Genomic DNA, 24,186 nt, shown 5'->3' with positions numbered 1-24,186 from the left:
AAAGCTTGTACTCTCATTTTCCTGTTGGCCTGAAATAAAGCCAGAGGTTTCCAGCCTTGCTTGCTAAAAGGCTTGCAGCAGGATGCTGGGATTTTCTGTCACACAAAGTCTATTGTTTAATTAAAGTTAGGGGCCCTGCATCACACAAACGAGATTTTGCTATCTGCTGAAAGGAGATTTTTCTAGTCATTTTGGTAATATCCACTATCTTGGAATTACTTAACTTACCGTAGTCATTGCTACTGATAGGGTTAATCAAGGCTGCAAAAGAAGTGGGTTTTTGTTTTAACTTTGGAACTGTGAGTTAGAAATGGTTTAGTCAACAATGAAGAGAGTAGAGAGCTAGAAAAAAGAAGGGGTCAGGCAGAAAAGGAAAGTAGAGAGTTTGCAACTCTCTACTTCCCTTTACACATGTGAGCCTCAAAATTGTGCATTAACTGTGAAAGTCCCTATGAACCCAAAAAGCTCTGCCAGAGGCAGAAAACAGGTTTTATATTCCAATGGGTAAAAATAGTATTTCCCCCACAATGCTCTATTTTGATATCCTCATCACATTTATTTCCTTCCCCACCCGCTTTTCACACAATAAAGTTGGGGGATCCTTTAAATAAATTGTTTTAAAAAATCATTTCCCAGTTACGGTCTGGGAATGTTGCAATAGTAATAGCTCTGGGAGAAAAGAGGGGCGAGGTCTGGCAAGGAAAAGGTGTCAGTTCCTCTATTGCAGATGAGGAAATACGAAGATAGATGGAATGACACGCTCCACCCTTCAATTCCCAAGAAACCCTGGGCTCCCTTGTCTCATCCTGACTGGGCAGGGTAGAGAGCTGGAGCGCAGATTTTGTTTGAGTTTCCAAAAGACTTCAGCTCACGGTGGCTTGAGATACAGAAAGCTTAGATTTCTTTCCACAGACTACAACACTGCACAGCACCTCCAGAACTCCTGGATTTTGCAAACAAGCGATCACCTCCTGGGAATGCTACTCCTGCAAACAATCTTCGCTTGGGCTCTCTGCCACTGGGTGTATGGCGTAGGTAAGTGAAAATGCCCTGTTCTCTAATGGTGCAATTCTACTCAGACGTAAGAAGTTACATTACTTCCAGAAAACGTCATACAGAATTATAGCATGCAAACTGTCAAAACAGCGAGTGGTGTATCATGGCATAGTGCATGCAGTTTTATTAAACTGAAAATGTTCGTTGAAAACTTTTTGGGGGCTCCCTTCATGTGTGATCTATATGTTTACTTCTGTATCATTAAAATAATCTGCCAACCTCCTGCTCATTAAAATCATCTGTCAAAATCCTCCATGTGTCTCTTCGGGGTTTTGAAGAACGTCTGCAAAGCAGAGGGGCTTAATTGAACACCCTCCTCAAGAAGTTTGCCTGGCGCCACTTGCAGCTGCTTAGGCATTAGAAAAAAACATTTGTATTTATCCAGACATTTAAATAGATTTCGTTTTAGCCAGCAATCCTAAAAGCACCCAGAGTAAACTCCATTCAACACAGTGGGGCTTCACTCTGCATAAACATGCACGAGGTGGTTCTGTTATTCTTTTGCTTTCATCCTTTTGTTTTTACGGTGTACGCTGCCTTGAAAAATGTTTTATATAAGTAAGACTATGGTCTGAAATCTGGGTTGGGTGGTGGTGGTGGAGAATCAGAACAAGAGATATTTGGGAATCTAGCCAACATTTGTAAGTTCAGCTTAGAGCAAAAGATGGAAACGGCTGGCAAGAACACAGAACTGCAAAGTAGAAACTGAGTTCAGCCGCATGTACAAGACCTGGTTATGGGAACAGCACTTGTTGGTCTCAACAAAACAGACTTGCCTGATCCATTAAAGTATATGCAGGCGCGCACACACACACACTACTTCAGAGTTGTCATATGGTTCAGTGAGACATCCATTACGTTCTATAGAGCAATGGTGTTTTTAAATGAGCAACAACCCTTAAAGGCAGGTGAGGGCTCTCTGACCCTCCAGAAATTGTTGGGCCCAGCCAGCATGGCCAATGGTTAGGGATGATTTGAGTTCTGCAACATCTGGATGGCCACAGGTTCCCTCCCCTGATTTAAAGAGTGTCTTGACACAGCTGTGTTCCACAAGGGCTGTCCTGGTCCCCTAACCCAGGGGTCAGCAACCTTTTTCAGCCGTGGGCCGGTCCACCGTCCCTCAGACCATGTGGGGGCCCGGCCGGACTATATTTTGAAAAAAAAAACCCTGAACGAATTCCTATGCCCCACAAATAACTCAGAGATGCATTTTAAATAAAAGCACACATTCTACTCATGTAAAAACCTGCTGATTCCCAGACCGTCCGTGGGCCGGATTGAGAAGGCGATTGGGCAGCATCCGGCCCACGGGCCTTAGGTTGCCTACCCCCGCCCTAAGCTAACCACAGATTGTCAAAGTTGAAGTAACATTTACTCCCAATCTAGTTAGTTTTTGTACATAGCAGCAGGCAGCAAAATGTTTTCGGTTGACTCTGGCATCTATGCTTGTACTATGCACCAGAGTTCAAGTTCTCCTGCTTACCATGGTACCATTACATAGGAAGAAAATATAATCGGGGATCTTGACTTTTTTCCATGTGGCACAAAAATGTGCTCCACTACAACAGAGACCATTATAGCCCTGGGCAAATATCACCTACTACTGATTCTAAATAACTGTCAGCTCTTGACCAGAATCTTGTGACTATTTGGGCACAGTCACTAGCATCTTTCTTAAAAGCAAGCTTTTGCCTGCAATTTGGCATAATGCTCCATTATTAATTATTATTATATTCTTATCACCATGCATCAAATGATTTATATTTGTTTTCAGAGAGAGCTCATCATTCAACAACAGCATTTGCAGCAGGTACCGTATATTATAGCATCCTTTTTCAAGCTCAGTATTTTAAACAAATTCCAAGCAAGCACCGACTGTAAAAATTACTGAATTTTTGTTTCCCTGTTTGAACTGAGGAAAAATTCCCTTTCGTTTTAAGCAGGAGAGGGACAGAAATGAATCAGGTAGGAAATGTGCCAACATTCCAGATAAACAAAAATATGGAATACATATATAATACATTCAGAATTATTGTAACTTTTAATTTTAATAAAGCATGCCGATTGGTTTAAAAATTCCCAGAACAGCTCCGTATGGCAGATTGTGACCAAGCCCTAACTACCTCTCACTACCTAGGGGTGGTCTTAATGGATTTTATTCTTTGCAGCTACAGCAAAATTCAAATTGATACCTCACTTCCACTCATCGTTAGTTTGAACTGCAGAGAGAGGATGGAAGCAGGGAAATAGCACTCCCTCTGAAATCTGTTTCCTAAAGTAGCCGCTTTTATCTTGCTTCAGAGAAAGGCCAGCCATATGATAAGGAGCTGGCATTTAACATGAGCACAGCATGCGCCTGCATATAGGAAGCTACCTGCTCCCTCCACGAAGGAGATTTATTTCCCTCTTAGCTGCTTTCGAGCAACAGAGCCACCACAGGAAAAGGTGGTGCCTTCCCGTCTAGGAACAACAATGGGATGGCAGTCAAATTCATGCCACTTTCAGCCCTGGGACTAGAAAAGCACCCCATTGAAGGTTAAGCCAGGAAAGAAACTCCATCCTTCCTTCCTATATGAAGTTTCCTGTCGACTTTAGTTTTATTCACTTGTGGTTGCCTCTGAGCAAAAGGGAGCAAGGATAGGGTAGTGTGAAAGAAAGTGCTTTTGCTATTTCTCATTTGCAGGTGGCTGAAGGCAATAACTTAGGTTGTTCTGGCTTTCCTCTCAGAATCCCATGCCTTCGTTATGACTCACCTGGCCTACTTCCCAAACAGCAGCTCAGTGGAAATGGTCGGTAATGCCACTCTGGATGGAAAACTTACCCACAGCGTGGAGTATCAAAATGAGCAAATGAATGCAAGCCAGTTGCTCCAATTGGAATCTTTGGATCTCTGGGAGCAGAGGAAGAGTGCACTGCAATATTTCCTCGAGCTTTTCAAGACATTGGTCAACCTGTATGCTCGCGAAAGGAAAATACCATGTGAGTATTGTGGTGCGATGGTAATGGGCACAGCTGTTGCCATAGCAACTGTCACAGCTGCTTAAGAAGATGGTATCATTGAGCACCAAACTTTGAGACGTGGTGTGATCATGGAGTAAACAGTTTATCTAGAGATTTGCATATGAGGGAAAGTATGGTGCCATTTACTGTTAAGTAAAATTAAGCCACGGTCGCAGCAGAGAAGCCACCTCCTATTATTGCAGTCAGCTATGAGATCAATTCTCAGTCTGTGGTGGAAATAAAGTTTATTTTAATATATGCATTCATTCATATTATATCCCTTAATGAACACTAAGAATTCTTAAGGTGCTTCATTTTGTATTATGCTTTATAACTAACACATTCCATGCCTTGTTCTAATTTGCTTGCATAAGTTTGTCTCATTAGTTTGTCAAATAAAGACACAGGTTTAGTAAAACTGACTTGCTAAGGAAAGCAAGAGATGGCAAAGGGGCTGTATAGTGAAGATGCATTGCTTTGATCCAGCAAGTTCAATGCTTGGATATTTTAGTGGGCAGCAAGTGCTAAAACTAGGGACACGGGTGGCGCTGCGGGTTAAACCACAGAGCCTAGGGCTTGCCGATCAGAAGGTGGCAGTTCGAATCCCCGCGACGGGGTGAGCTCCCATTGCTCGGTCCCAGCTCCTGCCAACCTAGCAGTTCGAAAGTATGTCAAAGTGCAAGTATGGTAGATAAATAGGTACCGCTCCTACGGGAAGGTAAACAGTGTTTCCGTGTGCTGCTCTGGTTTGCCAGAAGCGGCTTAGTCATGCTGGCCACATGACCTGGAAGCTGTATGCCAGCTCCTTTGGCCAGTAACGCGAGATGAGCGCCGCAACCCCACAGTCGGTCACAACTGGACCTAATGGTCAGGGATCCCTTTACCTTTACCTAAGTGCTAAAACACCTCAATAAAAGGTAAAATTGCCCTGTCTGGTGTCAGTTCAGATTTTGCACTGAGAGAAAGTGAGATATTGAAAGGAAAAAAATGATCTGTCTTCTCAAAATGTTCCCAGAGTAGGGATGCATTTGGTAACCCCTTCCAGTCTCGTATACTGAAGATTATTTCTTCTGCCCATATTACTTTCTTAGGTGTAGTTATTTTTTTCTTGTCTACCAAAAAGTATGAAATAGGGATGTGGTCAATTATTTGAAAACATGCACATCTTGCTTATTGTGTTGTATGCATATTTGCACTTTCTGGAGAGCTAGCATTAGCTGTAGCCTGTTTGCCACAATTTGATACTGTATAATATGTGTAATAGCTCTCTGTGGACATGTCAGGCTAATTTCCCTGAGAAGTGGAGACAGAATGCTTCCTTAGGCAATTCAGAATAGTGCAAGGGTGCATGTGAGAAAGCTAAGAGGCCGGTTACGGGAGAAATATTTCTAACACATTCACTTTTGTTGCAGACCCCCTACACATTCATTGTATTCTGGCGTGCCAGATCTTTGGCAATGGCACCAACAAAACCTCCTATGAGGTTTTATTCAATGGGACTGATTTCCTGAGATTCAATGCAGCCAATCAGAGCTGGGTACCTTTACAGGAAACGCCTGTGGCCAGCTATACCAGTATGCAGCTGAACAAATACTCTGAAACCAGTGCGGACCCAGCTTTCTTCCTGCAGGAAACTTGCATCAAGTTTGTAACAGAGCACACTACAGTGAGTGGAGCCTTTACAGGTATGTGAAACACTGGTGATGTGATGTCCGAGAAGCACTCCCACCCTGTGGAGGTTGTCTAAGGGAGGACACAACCAAGTTTCCGTCAGTCTTCTTACCAACACACACTAATGGACAGGGGTGGGTATATTCTGTGGTGTGAGGATGTTGGAATGAGGTACAGAATTCTGAATCACTGCCTTTCTTTAAAAAGAGAAATATAAGCACCTTGTCCACATGCTGAAGATAGTCTTGGAAGTGTTTGATGAAAGCAGGGACACAAAACACCTGACAATTTCGTAAGATGTCATGGGGCGAGTTGGGTGGAGAGGCAGAAAGAATGAAGCATATTACAGAGGCTTTCCAGAGATCCAGACTTTAGGACCCTTGCTAGCTTTGCTGCTTCTGACTAGCTGCAGAGCTCTGCACACATATAAAATCCTTTATTAGCTGCAGAATTCAGAATTCTCTTGGTGCAGAGAATATACCAGGCATCCCCAAACTGCGGCCCTCCAGATGTTTTGGCCTACAACTCCCATGATCCCTAGCTAACAGGGCCAGTGGTCGGGGAAGATGGGAACTGTAGTCCAAAACATCTGGAGGGCCTGAAGTTTGGGGATGCCTGGAATATACCAACTGACATTTGCTTTGAGTTTTCTCTTCCTTGCAAGGGAAGTGGACGAGTCCATCAGTTCAGTCATATTTCCCCCCCAAACACCATCCTACCCAACTTTTTTCACGAGCTGACTCAAATGGTTTAATTTTTTTAGAGCGAATGCATTAGCTCAGACAGAAGCACCTTAAATCTTGAAACCAAAAGTTCCCATCAGAAAGCAGCTGCAACCCCTCAGTTGTAGAAAAAACTCAAATCTTTTTTTTTATTTTTTTGCCTCACAGGGAAACATGAAGGACGCTCACACACTCCACTGGTGGTAGGCATCAGCCTTGGCGCCCTTGCTGTAATGGGACTAGCTCTTTGCATCTTCCTATGCACAGGCGGGAAGAGATAGCATCTCAAGTATTATATGGACCAGCAGCTCTGCAAATGGGTTAACCAAACGCAACAGAAGAACAATGAAGTTGGGATGGGTGAATCTGCCCATTTCCGTTTCTCATCTTTCCAATTTTAAGTCCACTTCTCCACATCAATCAGAATTTTATCTTAAGAGTCCTTATGGAAACTCATTTTTTTAGTGTGAATGTCTATGTTGTTTCCAATATATGCATTTTTGTACACATTATGTAGCTGGAGAGCTGCATTGCAAAATTTGGAGGAGTGTGGCTATATTTTGCTTTGTGTATTTTTTAAAGTAAGTGTGGATTAGGTAGGTTAGCATTTAAATATAAACTGATTCAAATTCATCCCATCCCTCCTTTTTTAATTTTCGTATGAAGAAACAAGCCAATGTGTATATGAATCTGTATCCCTTGCCTCACATCTACCTGTAAGAACAAGATGGGCTCTAGAACAGCAGCAAGATCACTGCCGGTCTCACAGGAATCTTTCCATTTCCTGTCATTACTACCAGGGCAAGCAGCCTCTCCCCATAGAACTTTAATGTTTCACCCACATCAATGGACAGACACCACAGAAGCACAGCATAAAAACATACCTGAACCTCTTTTTTCTCCTCAGTCACAGCCTCTTTTAAAGCATTCTAAATCTGGGAATTATTACTGCTCCTATTTGATATTATTTCAGTCCAACAGCATAAGATATTGAGATGGGATCGCTGTATAGTTTTTAAAATAAAGTCTTCACTGCCACAAAATGTGCTTATGGCTATTGGGCCAGACTAATTAATGAAGGATAGGTCTATCCACAGCTATTAGAAAGACTGGCTAAATGGAGCCTCCATATTGCTGTAGTGAGCAAGTGTGTGTGTGTGCATGTACAAACTACTGCCTTTATGCCCAGTTTGTTGGCTTTCTGGAATCATCTGGAATCATCTGGCCGACCACTGTTGAAAAAGAATGCTGGATGAGAAGGGATGTTTGAATGACTCTGGATCCAGAACTGGGCATTGCAGCATCTGTCCCCAGTCTTCAGAAGCAGCAGTGAGATCACGCTGTAGTGCAGTTTTCCAAACTTTTCATGTTGGTGATACACCTTTTAGACATGCATCACTTTGCGTCACATTAATTCAGTTCTAGCAAACGAGAGCTCAAACTAACCCCTTATAAGAGATGCAGACACACATCACGCAACACACCTAAATGCTGCAGCCGACACACTAACGTGTCGCGACACAGTTTGGAAAGCTCTGCTGTAGTGTTTCATGTGGCAGGTATATCCAAGGCAACGTGGTATACTTCAGCAGATTTCAGAGAAGAAAGCCATGTGCGACTCCTGTTATACAGTATCTTCATACCTCCCTTGGTATACCTCCCTTGGATATATAGCATGCGATACACAATGATACGTTTCAACAATGGCAACCCAACATCTCAGGAACATCTATCGACTGGGTGAGTGAGGAATCTCAGGAATATCTATCGACTGGCCAGGGAGGAATCAAGAGCCACGGAGATGTCTACTTTGATGAAAAGGAAGCCAAGCTAGAAAGATGCTTCTCTTACCAAAGCTAGTACTGAGCATACAAGAACACTTCCAGAAGCCAGGACTCCCATTAACTTTCTTTCCACAGACTTTCGTGAGATGACAGCAGCAAGGGAGAAACCAGGAGTTGCTCCTCAACTATACACATTTTATCCTTGCAACAGATCTGAGCGGAAAGCCAAAAGTCATTTAAAAGTGCTCTTAGGAACATCAGACAACTGCTCAATCACGCCTCACTGGGTTACCCCAAATAGGTAAAACTCTACTATTTCTGCAAAATAGCAAACTTGTCTCTTTCTGCTTTGAAATGGTAAAGGTTCTTTACTAAAAGCAACCCTAAAACCCTTCCAGCTCTCTCTTTAAGGCCCCTTCCCTTTATACATAAAAATACTTCCAACAGTAGGAGGAAGGATAGGAAGGGGCTGGCTTTCTGAATGTAGCAAATGCTGGATATTTTTATAAAATCACTCCAACTTATCAACAGTTATGTGGACATTTTCAATGCTAATCTATCTCTAGTTCTCTGTTCACATAGACTATGGTGACTATACATTACTTCAATGGCTGTTATTTCAGATAGCATTAGTGCCAATACAACACTTTGATCTTCAGCAGAGAAAATAAGCACTGATTCACTCTTATCCAGCACAAGGAGCTGATATATAAAGAAAAAAAAATCCAGCTAACATTTCACCAAGAAGAGAACATAGGCCATATTGAAACATACGCAACTAATTGCAGGGGATATACTTTAGGAGCCTGAAAGATTTTAAGATTGCTGTGCTCATTAGCCAAGGGACAGTTTGGATGACAAAGGAAGAGCTGGATACCATTCTGAGTCTTTCTGACTTGCATGAATGTATGTGTTATCAACAAGTCTTCAAAACAGTTGGAAGCAAGGGCAAATTCAGATACAAAAGTGTGTGTTGCATATATGCCCAGTGTTTGCAGGAGTACAATACCATATGCAGTGCAAAATGGAGGCATATGGGAAGCTCAGTGTCCTAGGCTGTTGAGTGGCTGGTGCCACCACATCACTTATTGCTGCAAACATACTTGTTCTGTAAAATAGGAATTGGCTTTACGGTTCCCACAGGCTACATGAGTATGTTGGCTTACATCAACTGCATAAAATGCAAAGACTGAATTTGTTGAACCATAGGCTAGGGAGGAAGTGTTTTGATGCAGTTTCTAAGAAATAGGGGGAAAGCAGCAACAGCTGTATAAAGGTAGGGGGGGTACACTTCTCTTTTGCTGCATGGAGCAAATTCTCTATCAGCAACAAGAGTCTTATCGCTTTCACCCCATATAACAAAGTGTAAACTTTCTCTACTCAAATGGTGCTCCGTCTAAGGGACTGCATAGTCTTTGCTTGCTGGATTGTCTGTTTATGAACCACAGATTACAAATCCAAACACATTTGCTACAATCTATAAAGGAAACCCAGTGTTAAGTACTGCTGCCACTCTTAGAAATGCATAGTAAGCTGTCAAAAATTTTCATGGACAGTGTCATGTACTGCAGCAATGCTTGTGCAGAACTAAATGCAAAACTGTGTGGCGGCAACGGCTACAGTACACTTCCACAGTACAAACAATAGGAAGTATCTGGACAGTTGTCAAACCCCAGAGGACAATGCAGAAAGCAAATGAAATTTCAACTGCAGAGATAAGGGTTTCTCATGCCTCAATTCCATTAGAGTGAGAGATAAGAGGACTAGGTATGTACAGAAATTAGGAGACTGAAAAGGTTTTAAACCCATATTTTCCAAGCTGGGCCCAAGAACAAAAAATGCTAGCAGCAAAGAACCCATTAGTTTAAAAGTCTGAAACAGAGACAATATAAAGTAAAATGGAGGGATAGGGGTTATGAAAATTCACTCAGAGGGCAAGAAAAAGTAACATCAAAATATATTTTAAAACCAGAATTTCAAACGTGGTATGTGTTTTAAAACGCCTCACATTTCTCAACTGCTGGAGCCTGATTGCTCCAGATAGAGCACCAGTTGTGTCCCAAATAAGGAAAATTCTTTTACCGTCTTCTGATCTGCCCCCAAATCACCTTCACTATTTGTAAAAATGGAGGGCTCAGCAGTCACTCCAACACCCCTCAGCTTTGTTCTACAACAACCAGAAGACCAGTTCATAGCACTGATTTCTCTCATTTGCAACAAAGTTCATTTGTCACCAATTTAATATCCCTGCAGTCCATTGTACACCTTCTGCACCGATGCCTGTTTCAGCAGTTGTTTGAGACCTGCAAAAGATTGAAAAAAGTAATAATCATACAATGTTCCAAATATGTCACAAGGAGGAAAGAAAATCAAATGAATCCAAGCTCTTCCAATTTTAAGCCAGCACATTCTGTTTCGATATTTTGAGACCGGCTCACTCAAAATGGTTTTGAGAAAAACTTCCGAGAATGATGTCTACGCAAATACTTCCCAAACATAGAAAAACAGATACCTTGGTTAATAACGAAAGCAGACTAGGAACAAGCAAGACGCCTGGAAAAGATCCCTGACCTTTTTTTAAATTTCACCGTTTGAAAAGTTAGCAATATTTAGAAAATTGTACAAAGCAGCAAAGGCTGCTCTCCTCCCTACCATTCCTAGTCTTCCAGAACATACCCCTGAAGAGATCCTGTCACTTTTCTAACAATGTCTGTAGTGATTGGGACCATGTTATAGCCAGAGCAGCCCTTTCTGACAGGCTGCAGCAAACTGGTTGAATCAGTATCTTGCAGCCAACCTATTCTAATAGATGGCATGCTTTTCTGAACACAGAATCTTAAAACTGGAAAATGACAGAATTATACCCACAAGATGGACACTTTAGATGACAAAGTAACTTTCTCAGCATGAAGAGTATATCAGTAAATGGAGGTTCTGATCAAACCATTTGGGATTTTACCATAGTAACACTATTCTAGGATACATAGATACAAACCTTCTCGTTGTTCACTTGTCAGCTGCTCTTTGGGAAAGTCTACATCAAATGTAATTATTAGAGAGCCTTTAATGTTATTGTTGTCAAAGTTGGGAAGACCTTCTCCTTTTTTCCACAGCTTGGCTCCAGGCTTTGTGGTTTTATCCCGGGCAACATGCACCTAGTAGATGGGAGTGTGGTGAAGAGTTTACAAGATTAGCACTTGTGACTAGATACTTTGACACATCAGTAACACACCCACACCCACCCCACATATTTTAGTGTCAACAGATGCAATTATCATGGAAATAACATAGGAGACCACTCTGAAAATGTATTATTTCAAATAGGAAAATGCTGCCTTACCTTATGCCCATCTAAATGGGCAATATCCATTTCAAAACCCACAAGAGCCTCAACCAGTGAAATAGTCACATTTGTATATAAATCGTCTCCTCTTCGCTCAAAAACTGGGTGCCTGTAGGAAAGATGTTAGAAGAATGTTAACATATTCTACTTGTTACTTCATCATTTTTCTGTATACTTGTCAAATTCTCTAGCATTTAACTTTTAAAAAATGAATGAAGGTTTGTGAATTATCCTGTCACTCTTGTTGCCAAAGGCATTAAGTCCACCTCAGTCTTTGAAGGAGGGGACAATTTCCTATGGGGATCATCAAAACCATCTGCAGCTTAGCAGGTGGAAATATTTATGCAAAATAGTTTTACATCATGATCAGAATGGAACCGACCCCAGTATGCTCATGTCATTTGCTCTAACCTAGTAGGGAGGTCATTTGTTGAATAGCTACTGAAGTCATGAAAGGGGCAGGCCTAACTCTATTGCAGTTACCCTCACAGATCCAAAGTGGATAAGCAAGAGTCTTCTGCCAGGAAATATTCGGCTTATCCAGATCTTGGGTGGTAAGGAGAGGAAGGTACTACTTGCTTTAGAATCCTATCCGTTTGGATAACTTCACACATACTTCTGTGTCCTGTGTGCCACCTCCCCATTCCCCAATGGAGGTCTGCACACAATATGACAAGCACTATTGTTAGGGAAATGCTTTCCTCATTGCAGCACTTAATTATATGGGTCACTTCCCATACAGGGAATACATTTTTCAATACACATATGGAACACTTAATCTTTCAACATAATCCAATGAGGTTTGTTCAGTGACTAGTTAATAAAATATTTTTTTCGGGTGTGTGTGTGTGAATTTCTGGGTAAACAAGGCAAAAATAACTAAGCGACTTACTTGAGAACTTTTATTCGGAAGCGCAAGTCACCTGGCTCTCCATCAACATGTGGTTCACCTGTGGAAGTTCAAATATGGATTAGGTCTGGTTTCAAAACCATTTGACTTCCCACAAATGAGAACTAGTTGGGGTTGAAGTGTTAAAGGAAAAGAGGTGCCAAAAGTTGATGCTTTCTCAGTTGTACTGATGGTGTGGTATTGTGCCTTTTCTTCTCTGCTGCAGCCTGCTAGAATAGCTGCTGCCAGGTGTCAGGGGAAGAACCCTGACTTCTTAGCTGAGCTAATGGAAACCCTGCATCCCTTCCTTATTATAGCCTAATGCAATAGCCTGGTGCCATTGATGGGGGCATGGCTGCTGCCCATGGCCAATTGGAGGCTCTCCACCAGAGCATCCTCTGGAACTGCCAGGACATTGCTGGGGTAGCTGTAGGGATAATGTTCTGTGTAGATAGTGCTGAGTTAGAAGAGGTGAATCTTTATTGCTGTTCTAACCCCAAAACAGGTTCTTTCAACAAGAAACTAATTTTAAAAATCAACTAGCTTTCTGACAAGTTCTACCCCCCCACCCAAGTTCTTTACTACCTCAGATCCAACAAGATATTAACTCCAGATAGAAAGGGGATATTGTACCTTCTCCGATAAAGGGATATTCCATGCCATCTCTCACACCAGGTTCTATCTCCACCTCTAGGGTTCGTTCTTCATTTACAAGCCTAAGAAACAGGAGAGAAAGGCAGCACTTTTTTTTTTAAAAAAAAGAGGTTTTCTTTATTTAATGATTGCACTACAGAATAGATGTTTGCTTTTCTTTGCTATTCAGACCATACTGTGCAAATGAACCACAGAAGTGTTGGGCCATTATGGAGCCTTCAAGCTACAGGTACAGGAACAAGGTGTTTCCAGATGACTCAAGAAGTTATCTACATGAATGCTGCAGGGAGCATTCACAAGTTCCATTGCATTCCACAACACAAATGAAATGCTCTATTTGACAGGAAAAAAAATCTATCAGGGAATCTATATTGGTGGGGCAATTGTTCAAATTCCAGTCAGTAACCCTGGTTTTCCAACAATTTCTCCTTTCTGCTTTCATACCCATAGATGAGCTACACAATACTCCACCATGTGGCTCAAAGTGGTAATGTAACCATTCTCTCTCTGCTACTTTTATGCATAATTGCAAACTATGCATGCACCAAAGAGCCAGAGGACGTGAGACTCACTTGACATTGGGACATTCATCACAAACTACTTCTTGGGTCATCTGGAAACGCCCCGGGCCTAGCTGGGTTGTCCTCATCTCTTGCCGGCAATTGCATTTCCGCTTCCCTGGTGCCTGCCTTGCTACCGGCTTGTTTCGAATAACCTGCAGAAAGATAAAAGAACCAGCGTCTCATACTCAGTTTATACACACAAAGCACTTTAGTCTTGATGGCCTTAGTAAAGAAGACACACATCCCACTTACCTCAGCTTGTCACCTTAGGCTTTGCAGCTGCCATGTCACATATATAAGGACAAAACAAGGCATCCCAGCAGAAGTGAGAGTGCTGCTTCTCCCTCTAAAAATGCTTATATATTTGGTGGGTAGGACTGGTTGTCTCTGTTGTATTAATGGGCCGTATCCAATGCACTCTGTTTGTGCAATGGATCCCTCCTGCACCATCCCTCAATCTATTCTGGAGGATTGAGGAGACCTACAGAACAGATCTGGTGGGGGGGGGCACATGGAGGGAATTCCATTGTGCAGCAGAAATCCTTACTCTGATGGAACAAGTCAGTTAGATACCAACATATCCTAATTTAGGTATGTGTCTGAAGAGGTGTTTTTTATAGCTGTTGATTGGTGAAGATTAAATTATGTATTTTAAAATGTGTATTCCTTATACTGCATGTTGCTAATTGTAAAGCTGCCTACACCTTTTCTGCATAGACGACTCATAAGTTTAGTAAATATTAATAGCAATCTTGACCTACTTATGAATAATAAAAGCACAACTTATTTCAATGATTTGTGAATACCTGCAGCAGTTAGAGCAGGAATCCATAAGTTTGGATAGGGCTTACCAGAAGCCAGCCCGTATTTGTGTCCAGCTCTGGTTGTTTCCCTCTGAATCCAAAGTATGCTTGAGGATTGAGGTAGGGATTTATCTCCCTTTGCAGAAGGTAGAAGCTGTGTTAAAGACTGTTTCTGAAAAAGCAACAGTAAATATGACCCAACCACTACCAGCAGTCTTCTCTTTTTTTGGCATTACAGTTTCGTTTCACCTCACACAAAACTCTCCAGAGAGCAAGACACAATTTGAGTTTGCTGCCACTTCCTTCTACACACACTAGAAGCAGAAATAACTTGGCAGCCTGCTCAATAATGACGAAAGGCAGAAAGATCAATTAGCAAAAGCTTTAGTTAGACCAGTTAAAATCGCTGCAGCTGTTCCACTGGAACATTAGCACTACCAGCTGTTCCACTGGAACATTAGCAATACCCTCAAGACTAGCTCAACAAGCACTCAGGTGACAACAACATTCTTCATTGTATGGTCTGTTAAAGGCACAAGTGCCAGGAAAGGCAGAAACCACAAACTCTCAGTAGCAATACAAAAGTGATAGTGGTTTGCTACTTTTCTGTATGCCATTCATGGGAAGAACACTTCTTTCATAAGCCTGATGACAAATTTCAGTATAGACTCTCATTCATGTTCAGACAAGAATATATAACTTCCATATCCCCAGAACTTAACAAAATAATAAGATGAGGCGGCAGACTGGAAAGCTTACTTCCACAAAATTTCCTGAGTACACTTCTTCCAGTGTAACTTCTAGGTCCACAATGATATCACTTCCTCTTGGAATGTTCCTATCTTGCTGACGAGGATTACCTCCAAACATGAAACCAAAGTCTCCAAAGAAACTGTAAAGAAATGAACCATCATTATTTAAAAGAGTAACGGGCCTATAGTGGTGCTCCTTCAATTCAACTAGTAGGAGAGTATGGATGAAAGGGTTAATTTCATCAACTCAGAAGATAGGAATAATCAGATTTGTATCACCTTCCTGAAAGGAATCTCTTCCCAATTTGAGAATAACTTCTGTGAAGAAGTAACTGTAATAAAAACAGGAAGAGGAGCTGCTTGCAAAAACAAAAGCAAACTGCACTGAAATAATCAAATTGCAAAAATCAAAACGTGAAAAAAGTTTACAGGGGCAATCAGAAACAGCTCAATTACTCAGTTTTGCATAGACTCTGAGCCCCCTTCTCAGTAAACTTTGCCTGGTCTATCCATGGGTGGGTTTGCCTACTCTTCTACTAAGTGTCAGAACAGGAAGGAAAGGGATGTATAAAACCTGCTTCACATCCCAGAGTGGGTTTTTAAGTGGTTGTGCCCTCTCAGGGCATGAAAATATTACAGAATATATCTCCTGAAACCAGAGGTCTGCAAATTTGTGCATCATTACAATACTGATACCCATGTGGACAGGGAAAACTATACAGTTGGCTTACTGATTCTTACTGATTTTTATTTATTTAACTATTTTAAATATACAGTGGTACCTCAGGTTAAGAACTTAATTCGTTCCAGAGGTCTGTTCTTAACCTGAAATGGTTCTTAACCTGAGGTGTGCTTTTGCTAATGGGGCCTCCTGCTGCCGCTGGCACGCAATTTCTGTTCTTATCCTGGGGCAAAGTTCTTAACCTGGAGCAACCACTTCCTGGTTAGCAGAGATTTATTAAGCATATCCACATGCTACCTCCAGAAAATCATTTGGAACAGCTAACATGATAACAAAAGGCTGCTGCGCCTTAGAAATAGGAAGCCATGATACATGTTGGAACTGGAGAGCCACTGTGAACTCTGCCATGGCTTCTGTGTCTAGAGGGTTAACAGCTCCAAGGATCAAATACGTTTCTGCCAAAATGAAGCAAACAAGGTAATCTCTGTTCAAGTGGCCTTGATATTTGGAGGAAAACCATAACCCTATCCCAAAGAAAGATGTGAAATCATTGGGGGGGGGGAACAGAATTGTAAGAGTGCTTTCTGCCTTTGCTTTCACTATCTGGAACTTGGAAAATAACTGTCCTGCCCTGGCATTCCCCTTGCATGTGAACTGAGCCAATGTTGGGCCTCTCCTTGTAAGGAGGATGAAAATGTCCACATGGAGGACCCATTCACATCAATCAAGAAACTGATGATTCAGACATTCTAGTTCAACTTTCAGATCCCCATGGAAGTGTTTGCTCCAGCAGAAATCAAATTTAATTGGTTCTGTCACAAGGGATTTAACTCTTCCCTGCCTCTTCTATAGCTGATTTTTTTATAAAAGGAATATTCACTTGTGTGATATGGATTCAGTGCAGTGTCTACTCACCATGACAGACTTCTATTGCTGTATGTAATATATTCTTGCAAATGTCACCCATTATGAAAGAAGCAGAGAAGAACCTCAAGACAATAAACTACAGCAATAGTGTTGGCTGCAATGAACTACCAATGATATCCCTTCACTGTAAAGCTTGTAATGTTGTGCAAATATGTTGGAGAAATAAAACAGACTTACTGTGAAAAAATATCTCCATGAGAACTCTGGTGACCCTCTTTCAATCCCTCTTCTCCATATGCATCGTACTGCTTTCGCTTTTCCTCATCTGACAATACCTGCAAGCGATAACAGTGAGCATCTATGTATTAGGCAAAACTTTAACATAACTGTTACAAAGCAGTGAAACAGTATTAATTGGTTCCATGTCAAGTGGAAACATGTTCCACTTACTGTATTTCTGTCAGGGAAATGCCTTCAGCAGTGGCCTTATGGCAGCCTAAAATGTTTGTTTGCTTAATTGCACTTGATGTCTTAAGGCTGATGGAAGATTTTGAATGCAGTTATGAACAATGGATTGTGTCCAATGGTGTCACTCACCTGCCAGTAAGGTTTCAATTAGTAGAATGAGCAAAGAAACATTTTTTTGGCAATTTCCCACTGGCAACCACTTCTCCCTTGGGCTCTAGAAGGTTGGAGGATCCTCCAGAGAAAATTTAGGGTGTGTGCAGGCGGAGGGGGGGGAATCACATAAAATTGTTTCTCTCCTTGTTTTAACAATGGAAGCTTTATTGTCAGTTGAGTGACACCTTTTGATATAACCAAATATCCACCGTAGAGGAGATAAGCAACATTCTCACCCTGTAGTACAGTGAAAGCTGTAGAAGGGCTTGCAAAATATTTTTTCACTGTTTAAACTTTATCATCAGAAGATGTATACCCTATGTGCTTCATTTGCACCCCAATCCTATGTTTATACAAAAGCAAGTCATACAGAATTTAGCGTTAATTGCATATTTAATAACATACTGCAGACTTTAATCTCAGCATAAGAAGCAGTCAACTAGATAAAGCTAGCTTGCAAGCTCCTGTGCAATAGTTCTTATTTCTCTAAAGTTCTCTTCCTGCCAACCCACACTACTGTGCATTCCATGCTCCAGCCTGTTCAAGTATCTTGATTCACTGAATTTACAGAGCAATGGATAAACTGTGTGACTGTCAAAAGGGGATTCCTGTTCTTCAATTCAGAAAATGGAGATCTGGCTATCGAGAAAAAGCTAGCAGAAACATGAGGCATGAGCAATGCATAAAATGTTTAGAATTTCATCTGTTTACCTCCCTCTGCCAATAACATTCCTGAGTTTAATTTCTGTAACGTGTCATTCAGTGGTTAGGCCAGTGTTTTTTTTTTATCCGTATCAGGAAGGTGCACCAGAAAGCCAGGCATGGCCTATCTAACACTAAAATCTCCACTTGTACATTAGCTTGGACTAGCATTTGCAAATACAAGAATCTCACCTAACTTTGGGCTCCCTGGAGATGTCATCTGGACTAAATACAAAATCTTTTGTTGTAAATTCCTTAGAGACTTAAAAAAAGAGCAAGCATTATATAAATTTTGTTAAATAAATCCTTCACCTATGCTCCCCAAAAGCACAATAACAGGCCAGCCAACAAGCTAATGGTATTTTGTTAACCAGCCATTAACTTCAAGAAGTCCTTTCACTATGTAAATTTAAAGACAATTGGTAGAGCATGTTAATTTGGCACTGATAAAATACAGATATGACACATTTTGTTGCTAATGTAAAAAAGAAGAGTTAAAAAACCCTGTGTTTTGTCTGTTTACCAAACTTAAAACCATCTACAGACCATTTTCAAATAAAGTCGTACCTTGGAAGTCGAAAGGAATCCATTCCAGAAGTCCGTTCGACTTCCAAAACATTTGGAAACCAAAGTGTGGCTTCTGATTGGCCAACTGGAAGCTGCAGAAGCCCAGTGAGACGTTCGGGTTCCAAAGAACGTTCGGAAACCGGAACACTCACTTTTGGGTTTGCGGCTTTCGGGAGCCAAAACGTCTGAGTACCAAGGCGTTCGGGATCCAAGGTACAACTGTAAAGGGTGTCAATAAATCATCCTAAAGAAATGATTGATAGGAAAGGCGATGGAGATGACTTTCCAGGAATGCCTGTTAATGACACTATCATAAACATGGTGTAGTTGACTTAAGACATTGTCCACTTACTGTTCACTCTGCTAAGGTTTTGCCAAACAGCAAAGATTGAAACAGAGAAAGCAATGGGTGCACTAGTTGGGCACAGACTTTCCCCAAATACACCAACCTCATAGGCAGCCCCAAGATCCTGGAATTTTTCCTGCGCACGTGGATCATCAGGATTCCGGTCTGGGTGAAGCTGCAGAGCGAGTTTTCGGTAGGCCTTCTTAATGTCTTTAACAGATGCACTACGGGGCACCCCCAATATCTTGTAGAAATCTCTCCTAAAAGAAAAATGAAGCCAGTTATTGTTGTGTATCTTCTTCCTTTAATGTGACCATATACTCAGGCTATAAGTTGGAGAACAGCAGGAGGGCTCAGTTTCCTTCTTTCCCTCTAATATTGTTGCTTACCACAACAATTATAACTTGTAATAAAGCTCTACAAGCATGGCATCCAGAGAATGACAGAAATGGTGCCTCCAAGGATGTATTAGAACTTCCAGCCAGAGAATACTTGGAGGGAAGGTCCTGTATTTAAAATGTGAGCTCACTGAAAACCACATGCCATATACACAGCCAGTCTCTCTCTAATAGTGCAATCCTAAACACACTTACTAAGGAGTAAGTCCTACTAAACACAGTGAGATATACTCCAGAGTAAATAAGCTTAAGATTGCCCTACAAATGTACTATGCGGTCTTAATCTACACATTAATAATATGCATATTCCCAAATGTCTACTCAATGCCTGCGTCCCCTGATGGGGAAAGAAAAAAGAAGAGAAACACAGGCAAAAATTAAGGAGCTGATGTGATAATAAGGCTACAATAGTGTGTTTGTGTGTAGGCAAGCATATATTAGTATTTAAACTGGATTGGATAACTATTTGTTAAAAAACCAGAAGCATTTCTTTTAGGTATATTAGGAGAAGAGATTAAAAAAAGATGTAAAGCTTTTCCAATATGCAGTCACAGCAGCTAGAATATTATTAGCCCAAAAATGGAAGCAAGAAGAATTACCGACAAAGGATGGATTATAAAAATGACGGAGTTCGCAGAAATGGACAAAATGACGGGAAGAATCCGAGAACAGCGGGACCAGAAATTCATCAGAGACTGGACAAAATTTACAGAATATTTGAAAGACAGTGGTACAGAAATGAAAATGTTAGTATGGTATGAATGAAAGAATCTTTGTAGATATGAGTAGTAAAGGACATTGTGAAAGGATAGAAGATAATGAAAGGATAACTATAAGAATTTGGACAATGTTAGAATAGTGAAATATATTTAGAAATGATAATGGAAAGTCATAAGACTGGAGTTGAAGGAAGTCAAGGCTTGAAAAAGCCGTAAGGAAGAGAGTTAATGAAAATATGATTGTAATGCTAAATGTTTTTGTATGTGGATGTAGATGTATGTTTGTTATTGTAGGTGTGTTTATGTGTATATATAAAAAATAAAAATGATTTGGCAAAAAACAACTGGATAACCATTTGAATACATTAGCAGAAAACGGATGCAAATAAAATGGGATGTGAAGTATATGAAATAAAAGGTGTTACCAAAAAAACACACAATTATAGTGAGAAGAAAAACAGAAGGCTTGCTTGGTCCTCACTCTTAAGCTTCTGTCATTTATTGAAAACATTTGTGTTCCAGTAGGCTTTTGGTCTGGTGGACTGAATTATTTTAATACAGTCTTAGTAGACTTAATATATGTTAGGCATTTACTGTCATACCTCGGTTTAAGTACATTTCGGTTTGAGTACTTTCAGTTTAAGTACTCCGCGGACCCGTCTGGAACGGATTAATCCACTTTCCATTACTTTCAATGGGAAAGTTCGCTTCAGGTTAAGTATGCTTCAGGTTAAGTACAGACTTCCGGAACCAATTGTGTACTTAAACCGAGGTACCACTGTATTATTTATTTAGGTAAATTTATGGATGGCTTTCTTCCACTATGGAACTCCAAGTGGTGTACATGGGGTTGCAAGACACACACTCATCTAGAAACAGACCAAACCAGGCATCCCCAGACTGCGGCCCTCGAGATGTTTTGGCCTACAACTCCCATGATCCCTAGCTAAGAGGACCAGTGTTCAGGGATGATGGGAATTGTAGTCCAAAACATCTGGAGGGCCGAAGTTTGGGGATGCCTCGACCAAACCCAGACATACTTAGCTCCAATAAGGTGGCTGTATCAGGCCACAGCCATTTATTTTAATTGTGTACGTTTCCCTGTTTATTGCAATTTCAATAGAAAGGAATGTATAAGCTAACAATTAAGTGAATTTACTTGTGGGATTTATGATACTGTACATTCCCAATCAACATCACGAGAAGGGGCAAGCAAACATAAGTTCCACACAAACTAATATTGGCCGTGTTTTATCTTGGAGCTCCCAGACCTTATCTTTATTCAGTGTTATTTGGTGCAAGCCTAAACATATTTACTCAGAAGTAAGTCACCCTGTGTTCAATAGCATGCTCCTGTACTTTATGTATTGTAGATTTATATTTTATATATTTTAATTAATTTAAAAATTTGTACACAGCTTAATCACACCATCTCTAAGTGGTGTAACCGGGTGGCTGGCAAAATTTCAATTCGCAATAAAACAAATCAAAATATATAAAAATAATATAAATAGAAAAAGCATAAAAACAAGCCCAACCAAGATAAAATGGATCAATCTGAATTAAAAAGTCTTGAGAAACAACAAGGCCTTTCCCTGAACCCAAAATGACATCAGAGTGAGTCTCCCTGGGAGAACATTCCACAATTGGGAGGCTACCACTGAGAAGGCCCCTTTTCCAATATTCACAACTGTACCTCAGATGGCAGGGAACCTAAATAAGGACCAGTGATGAAGATATTAATGTACAGATAGGCACACAAGGATAAGCGGTCCTTCATGTACCCTGAGCCCCAAATCATAAAGGGCTTGAACCAGCACTTTGAATTGGACCTTGAAATAGATTTGGAACCAATGCAACTGATGAAGCACAAGCATACATTATCATAATGCCTAGTCCCAGATAGCAATCTAGCAGTTGTAGTTTCTAAACTGTCTCAACATGTATTTTTTAAAATTTAAAAATTAAATTTGTATCCTTTCTTCCATTATTTTAGCAACCTCTAAAATTAGACAAAACCAACAAGAGCATAAAACGAAATATACAATGCAACCCTAAAAACAATTGATCAATCTACCTGTCATTATAAAACTATACAGGTTCTTACACCTAACATACTCAAAAGACCTGGAAGAAGGGATGGATAGGTCTTCAGCCAGTGCTGAAAAATGTTCAATGTTGGCATCAGTCAAGCGTCTGGGAGAGTGTGTTTCACAAGCAGGCTGCCATTGCCAGAAAAGCCTTCCGGTGAACCACAGACTCCCAAACCTTACTCAACAATGTTATTACCAAAAGCACCTCCCTAGCAGACTTCAAAGCTGAGACAGCACAGTGTGTAGGGGGGAGGTCCCTCTCAGGAGGTTGCTAGATCCTGTAACAATGCATCACAGCTGTCTAATCTGAGGGTTATCAGAGCATGGATAAGTCAGTAAAAGGTGCTCCATGACAGCAAGAACCTGCACCTTGACAATGATGGATGAACTATCTCCAGGCTGTGAACCTGTTCCTTCAGAGGAGACAAGCACGGCCCAAACAGTACCTCCCCCTTTTTTTGGATCGGGCCACAGTGTACTGGCCTCCATTCAGTTCCTGACTGTTTACTAGCATCTCAACCCTTACAATAACGCGATGCGAGAGGCAGCACCTACTTCTGTGTCACGTACCACATCTATAACCTGCCTTTCCTCAAAGGAGCCCAAGGCAGTGGGCACAGGCCTTCTTACAATCTCTCACAACAACCACCCTGCAGAGTGGGCTAGGCTGAGCGTGGTCCGTGGCTGATCAGGGCTTTCAACACAGTCCTGGCCGCATAACTCTCATACCCCGAACCACAGGCGGAAATACACGACCCTACCAACCAACCGAAACTCCCTCGTCTACACAAGCTGCAAAAGCGGCAGTAAACCGGCCTTCTTCCCGGTCACCCTGGGCGGGGGTCCGAGGGGGAGGAGGCGGGGGCGCCATAACGGCCGTAACCAGGGGAGGGGAGGACCACCCGCCCCGCCTGGGAAGAGGAAGGCGAGAGGTGGCGGCAAGGGGCGGGCAAGACGAAGGCCCCTCGGCGGCAGTGAGGGGCGAGGAGAGCAGGGGAGCTCCACCCTACCGCGAGGCCACCTGCGAGCACCGGTGGGGCGGCGCCGTTTCCTCCCGGCCCCTTCCCGCTCCCCTCGGCTCACCCGGCGACGGCGTCTTCGAGCAGGCACAGCAGCAACAGCAAAAGCCCGCCGAGGGAGCGGGGTGACATGGCGGGAGGGGGGGGTCTCTTCGAGCAGGTTCCAAGCGCGCCCCCTCCTCGCTCCTCTCACACGCCGGTAACCATAGGCACGCACGAAAGAGAACCCGGTGAAGCTAACCGCCCAATCAGGCTCCGACTCGGCGCCCGCTACTGGCCAACCACAACCGCACACTTCACCTGCGGCCCGGCTACAGCCGCCCAACCAGGCTTCGAGACGTCAACAAATTGGGACGGGGAGAAGCCGCGCGTCGCTGCCATAAACGTTGGGGCGTTGCGACGACGTCACGAGCAGACGCCTTCTGGGACGGGTCAGAACAGCAGGCAGCCTTACGGCGCTTTCAAGAAGGAACTTCCTACTTCCTTTCCCTGCCCTTAAACAACAACAACAACAACAACAACAACTATTATCATTCATTGTTTTGCCTGTGGCTCCTTATGGATGGTTTGCAGCAAACGGGAGGACTTCAAATGTCATTATTAAAAAATCAATCATGAGAATGATCGAAAGGAATGACAATCAAAACGTCAAGCGAATGCTGTTTTCAGTTTTCCTTTAAATGCCTCTGTGTGAGGCGGAATTGGGGAGCGCAGGGAGCGCTTTATCCCCAGATCTGTGTTCTGTCCTGTTTCTTAGGGGGTTGCGCCAACAACAGCCTTGCGGTGCCTAGAGAAGTAACAAATACATTTATGCCACAATTTGTATACTAGACAGTTCGCTACCGGATACCTGAAGTGTTATCCTCAGTTGTGGCAGATACATTAACATCGGCATATGTGTGCGAGGGGTGGGGATCAAAGCAGTGCTGCTGCTG

At 42.0% G+C, this 24,186-nt stretch overlaps 2 protein-coding genes across 2 annotated transcripts; one reads left to right on the top strand and one right to left on the bottom strand.

Moving 5' to 3' along the window:
* The first annotated feature begins 438 nt into the window (after positions 1 to 438).
* On the top strand, positions 439 to 15,377 carry PROCR (protein C receptor). The gene is made up of 5 exons (XM_035133173.2): positions 439 to 1,035; positions 2,831 to 2,866; positions 3,784 to 4,035; positions 5,469 to 5,741; positions 6,618 to 15,377. The coding sequence occupies exons 1-5, from the start codon at positions 753 to 755 to the stop codon at positions 6,728 to 6,730; spliced, it is 957 nt and encodes a 318-aa protein (XP_034989064.2). The 5' UTR covers positions 439 to 752; the 3' UTR covers positions 6,731 to 15,377.
* DNAJB11 (DnaJ heat shock protein family (Hsp40) member B11) lies at positions 10,178 to 23,506 on the bottom strand. The gene is made up of 10 exons (XM_035133172.2): positions 23,316 to 23,506; positions 19,126 to 19,282; positions 17,024 to 17,121; positions 15,245 to 15,377; positions 13,692 to 13,834; positions 13,099 to 13,181; positions 12,469 to 12,526; positions 11,574 to 11,685; positions 11,229 to 11,388; positions 10,178 to 10,536 (listed from the first exon to the last, which is right to left on the bottom strand). Exons 1-10 carry the CDS (start codon positions 23,381 to 23,383, stop codon positions 10,472 to 10,474), a joined length of 1,077 nt encoding a protein of 358 aa, XP_034989063.1. The 5' UTR covers positions 23,384 to 23,506; the 3' UTR covers positions 10,178 to 10,471.
* Between the last annotated feature and the right edge of the window lie 680 nt (positions 23,507 to 24,186).

This window comes from Zootoca vivipara, chromosome 5, assembly GCF_963506605.1.
Source record: "Zootoca vivipara chromosome 5, rZooViv1.1, whole genome shotgun sequence".
NCBI lineage: Eukaryota > Metazoa > Chordata > Lepidosauria > Squamata > Lacertidae > Zootoca > Zootoca vivipara.
Note: the sequence above shows the minus strand (reverse complement) of the source record. Positions and strands in the feature narration are given on the sequence as shown.

Excerpts from the sequence above, each read along its gene's own strand:
- PROCR (XM_035133173.2), top strand. The coding sequence starts at position 753 with ATGACACGCTCCACCCTTCAATTCCCAAGAAACCCTGGGCTCCCTTGT. Across the intron at positions 4,036-5,468 it reads TCGCGAAAGGAAAATACCAT|ACCCCCTACACATTCATTGT; the intron begins GTGAGTATTGTG and ends CTTTTGTTGCAG. Across the intron at positions 5,742-6,617 it reads AGTGAGTGGAGCCTTTACAG|GGAAACATGAAGGACGCTCA; the intron begins GTATGTGAAACA and ends TTTGCCTCACAG.
- DNAJB11 (XM_035133172.2), bottom strand. The coding sequence starts at position 23,383 with ATGTCACCCCGCTCCCTCGGCGGGCTTTTGCTGTTGCTGCTGTGCCTG. Across the intron at positions 17,122-19,125 it reads ATCTTGGGGCTGCCTATGAG|GTATTGTCAGATGAGGAAAA; the intron begins GTTGGTGTATTT and ends TATCGCTTGCAG. Across the intron at positions 13,835-15,244 it reads ACTCAGGAAATTTTGTGGAA|GTTATTCGAAACAAGCCGGT; the intron begins GTAAGCTTTCCA and ends ATCTTTCTGCAG.